The sequence below is a fragment of the Atta cephalotes genome (genome assembly GCF_000143395.1).
Source record: "Atta cephalotes unplaced genomic scaffold scaffold00022, whole genome shotgun sequence".
Lineage (NCBI taxonomy): Eukaryota > Metazoa > Arthropoda > Insecta > Hymenoptera > Formicidae > Atta > Atta cephalotes.
The window spans coordinates 3,061,689-3,066,705 of NW_012130086.1; the positions used below are offsets into that span (position 1 = coordinate 3,061,689).

Here is a 5,017-nt window from a genome sequence, read left to right on the forward strand (position 1 = left end):
TATATATATATATATATATATATATATATATAAAGTTTGACACGACTATCTAAATTTATTAAAAATAACATCCAAACTATTTGTTCAAAAGAATCACTAGTTCAGCTTTTATATAGGATATTAGAAATATTAGGAATGAAATGAAATATTCTATTTTCACAAACATAACCTGCATATCTCAAAATAATAGCAAATATTATTGTATAGTCTCTTAGAATATGTAATAATTTCCAAATAATAGCAATAATAATAAATTTAAAACTAATCTACAATATGCTTTTCTTCATTTTTATCTTTTACTTTTTCCTTTTTTGCAATTGTTTTTTTACAAATCATGTTTCTAGTCTTTTCCAAAATTCATCTACTTTTATCTCAGGCAACAAAAAAAGGAGAAATAAGAGGCAAAAAAGTAAGAAATAAAAAGTAGTAAGCAAGAAACAGGAAGCAGAGCACATTATAGTTTAGGAGGTGATACAGGTTCTATCAAGAGTAATCGACTTGTAATTGGAGGATTCTAAATTCAATCTTGATCCTTAACTCATGTACTTGATTTTATACAAAGTAAGATTCCAAGCAAAAGATATGATAAAAATGACAACCCGGAATTCCAATACATAAAAGTTTAAAAAAACACATTTAGTATCCTAAAATAAAATAAGGAAAAATTATAATTGTAAAAGATATGTACCTTCTAAACGGTAGATCTAAATCAAATACAGTACAGATTTCCTGTAGCAAAGTCAAATAGAAACCGCTGGCTGCTTCTAAGCACCAACTGAGCAGTGCCTGAGATTCGCCTCGCTTGGGATTCTTCCTGTCCTTGGCCTGCGACTGCAGAGTCACTATATAATTCTTAAATCCAAGACTCCACAGCTCCTGCTCGACCTTCTTGTCCAAAGCATACTCCAGATCCAGTATGAGAACCTGCTGATATATCTTTTGTAACTGTTGCTGGCATACCCAAGCATCGTTGTCATTAAGCAGATCCTTGCAACGTTGAACCTTGTCTTTTAACGGTTCCGCTTTCCTGTCAAATACATTTCGTACGTTAATGGAACGCAAATCCGAGAGACAAATTTACATATTCGTAATCGATGATGCGTTTACGATTGATGACATTTGTGATTGAACGAATCTTACTTCAGAGCCTGAACGGCTGCCTTTAGGCCCATATTCCGTCCTCCCTGCGGTCAAATGCGACGTTCTTCACCTGCACAATTTGTCACGCCGTTAATGTCATCCTAATCGAGAGAAAGGAGGAAATCTCAGTTTCGCGAAGGCTTTAATTTTGTAAGAAATTTCAAGATCAATCCCTATCTTAACCTCTCATGGGAAATTATTTTGACCTTCAATCGCGGTTGCTATCGGCAAACGTTTTGGACGAGGTACAAAAAGTATTCGTGAGCAAACGTACGTTTCGTCATCATCGATTTGGAAGGGAAAAAAAATCGACTGTGCACAATACGGTTGCAGGAAATCGCGACGCAATTGCTCGCGCTCGGCAGAAAGTTGACTAAGTGGCTGCCATTTTTTTTTCACAGCACACCAAAAGCACAAATAAGCGCAGCCCGTTACGAGTACGCGACCTAACTCTAACCTAACCTAATGATTTAAATCGGTTTTTGTCGAACACGTTTTCCTTCCTGAGTGAAAAAATAAAAAAATCAATTTAAAAAATTAAAAAACCGCAATGAGATTCGTGATTTATGCGAAAGTCGCCGTTGTTTGACACAACGGAAATAAAACTACAAATGAAAACGTATAGGTTAGGGCAATCAAGGGATGATCAGATGATGCGAATGTGTATGTGCATGACTTTTTTCTTTACGTTGTGTAAGCGCAAATATAACTAGCGAAGACGAACTGAAAATAATTTGGCGGCAGAGTTGAAAAAATATTGACAGAATGACGGCGAACGTTTTGTCGATTATGCAATTTTTGTTTTTTTGATTATAGGAACATTAGACGGAAGCTCGTGTCACATTCAAGAGTTATCTTTTTCGAAACAATTTTTCGAATTGCTTTTATGTCATGCAAGAAAATGAACAAATAATGAATTTTCGAAATGTTTTTCATTAACACGTCTCTGCATACCGGTATTTTCTTGAATGTATATATATTCACTTCACGATAAAATGTATTGCACGTTTTGAATGCCGCTGAGGTTAGCTTAGGTACATGTCGATGAAAATGTCGAACGTTATCGTGAGGTCACGCTTCAGCGGATATTTAAAACTCCTTCGGTATCTGTGGCAACGGCAAGTAAGTACGCATTTATTCTTCTGTAATTCTGTGTACAAAGTGTCTTGAAACTACACATAAAATCTTATACTTAACCTTTTCTCAGACAGAGATGTTTGATTTTTTATTTATATATCGATGATGACATTAGGAATTAACATTTAAAAAGGTGCTTCATGTAACAATTAAACCTCTAAATTGATTTATTAATTCTTACTCTGCACAAGCGGAATTTTAATCTCAAATTTTTTCATTTTTAATTTTTAAAAATAAAGATTTTAACATTTCAGTTGAAAAATTATTTGATTGTGTAGAGATGTTGAAGAGCAACTGAATTTTTTCACATTTTTTAAAAGCCTAGAATAGGCTTTTAAAAAAACTTTGACTGGAGAAGAAAGATCCAGATTATAGATGGAGAGAGTAAAAATATGAAATATGTAGGAGGATTAATTATATAATTATAATTATATGTTAATTATACTAAATTATATTATATTAAATTAATATATAATTATATAATTATAATTATATAATAATTATAATTTAGTATAAAGTTTGGTAATTATTTTATTAATAGCTTTATCAATGTCAGTTATCTCTGTTTTTTGCTTATTCCAGCATTGCACAGTAATTGATTCAACCAAGACTAAGCAACAGAATTTAGAAGCTAGACAAAGAGAAATCATGGCACGTGGCCTTCCAAAACGAAAATACATAAAGGAAGTGAAACAAATTTTGCTTATTGCCTCTGGTAAAGGTGGCGTTGGGAAATCGACAACAGCTGTGAATTTGGCAACTGCTCTAAAAATTATCGAACCAAGGAAGTCCATCGGATTGCTGGATGCTGACGTTTTCGGACCTTCTATACCTCTGATGATGAACATACATAAATCACCTATTCTAAATCAAGAGAATTTCATAGAACCTCTTGTAAATTATAATGTAAAATGGTGATTAATTATCAGATGCTTCAGATAATCAAATAAATGGAGGTTATACTTTAATCTTATATTTCATACAGTATGTCCATGGGATTTTTAATTGATGAGAAATCACCAGTTGTTTGGAGGGGACTCATGGTGATGAGTGCATTGGACAAGCTAATAAATCAAGTAGCATGGGGACCACTTGATTATCTTGTTATTGATACTCCTCCTGGGACAGGAGACACACATCTTTCTTTGATTCAGACTCTTTTTATCACTGGTGTGTTGTTGGTAACGACACCACAAAAAGTTGCGCTAGACGTGACCAGGAGAGGTGCGAATATGTTCAAGAAGTTGAACATTCCTGTCGCTGGTATCGTGGAAAATATGAGCAATGTTACTTGTCCAAAATGTATGACGGAAGTACCTCTCTTTGATAACGCCATGCTCTCGTTAACCAAAGAACTAGGTAATAAACTTATCAGTAATTACATTATTTATAATTAATAATAAGCTAGGAATATATAAATTGTAACTATATACGAATATTTATGTGAAAGATATATTAATGTCTTTTTTTCGTGGTTTGTCGTAGGTGTAAGTATTTTACAGAAGATACCAATGCACGAGAGCATCGCGGAAAGTTCAGATAGCGGTAAACCGATCGTCCTGGCAGCACCAAAGAGCAGTCAAGCAGAAGCTTATAAAAAATTAGCAGAACATGTTGTTACATTTTTAAATAAGCAGGAAATGAATGAAGAATGATAAAATAGAATGACTAAAAAAATATGTTTCTTATCCTTCTGCATATATTAATAAAGGAATACTATTATCGGTATTTCCTAAAGTATTACATATTGATTTGTAATTTTTAATACATCTTTACATACATCTTTAAAAAAGTAATTATTTATAATAAATGTTTTATACAATATATAACATAATAGTTATAATCTTAATAATAATTACATTCAATGAATTTATATGCGATTATTAATTTTTTCTCTTAGCTTTAAATTTGTGGCCGAACATTTTTATATTTTAAATCTTGTGACGTTAGAAATTGGTCCGAAATCTCGAATGGAGAAAAAATTGATCAATTGCATTGTGATTGAATGTTCAGAAAATAAAATGATTTATTAATTTTTTTATCTGTCCGGTAGACTTCGGACTTCTAGCATCGTGGACACAAAATATTGGCCAATCACATCTCGTTGCATTGCGAACGGGACATGGGCATGCGCTATTGCGCTCTCTGTATTCTAAATCGGACTTGAGCGTCCTGTTGGTGTCGGCGGTGTCGGCACTAGTCGGCACTCTCGTGTTTTCCCAATTTTGGCGGGCCGGTCGCTCTGTTCCTGCTTGGCTTTCGCTCTTCAATTTTCTCTCGACTTAATAAACTTACGGCGGATAAATGATGGCAGACAAGGACGGAGGTAAGGGCATACGTATTTTCGATATTGGTTTCGGCGTGCTTCACTTTCTTACGAAAACAAACAATTCGATCGACAATCTCGGAAGGACGCTGCGACATACCGCTGCCTTCCTATCAAGAGCACGGCATGATCTTTTCTTTCCTCTCTTTTTCGTCGCGTGTTGGAAGTATAAAGAAAAAATTTGAACGACAAATGAGCTTGATTGTGTTCTTGACACCGGAAGTCGTGAAAATCCCGCGTCTCTGGAACCGGTCGACAGTCCATCGAACATTGTGCGCGATACGTGCGATTATACTTACTATATATATTATATGTATATATATATATATATATATATATATATATATATATACTATATAAGTAAATAAATAAGTAGTAACTAACTAAATAAATAAATAACGTAGTATTGTTCGT

At 33.7% G+C, this 5,017-nt stretch overlaps 3 protein-coding genes across 3 annotated transcripts in view; 2 read left to right on the forward strand and 1 right to left on the reverse strand.

Moving 5' to 3' along the window:
- The window catches only part of LOC105619713 (protein SMG7-like), a 7,105-nt gene extending 5,933 nt beyond the window's left edge, over positions 1-1,172 (reverse strand). Inside the window, exons 1-2 of the mRNA XM_012201231.1 lie at positions 1,141-1,172; positions 689-1,027 (exon numbers count right to left, since the gene is read on the reverse strand). Of these exons, the coding sequence (XP_012056621.1) occupies positions 689-1,027; positions 1,141-1,172 (371 nt within the window). The remainder of the gene's footprint in view (positions 1-688; positions 1,028-1,140) is intronic.
- Positions 1,173-2,178: 1,006 nt separating this feature from the next.
- LOC105619595 (iron-sulfur protein NUBPL) lies at positions 2,179-3,932 on the forward strand. The gene is made up of 4 exons (XM_012201113.1): positions 2,179-2,262; positions 2,860-3,191; positions 3,263-3,636; positions 3,763-3,932. Exons 1-4 carry the CDS (start codon positions 2,179-2,181, stop codon positions 3,930-3,932), a joined length of 960 nt encoding a protein of 319 aa, XP_012056503.1.
- Positions 3,933-4,584: 652 nt separating this feature from the next.
- The window catches only part of LOC105619596 (probable histone-binding protein Caf1), a 3,724-nt gene continuing 3,291 nt past the window's right edge, over positions 4,585-5,017 (forward strand). Inside the window, exon 1 of the mRNA XM_012201115.1 lies at positions 4,585-4,603. Coding sequence (XP_012056505.1) covers positions 4,585-4,603 — 19 coding nt within the window. The remainder of the gene's footprint in view (positions 4,604-5,017) is intronic.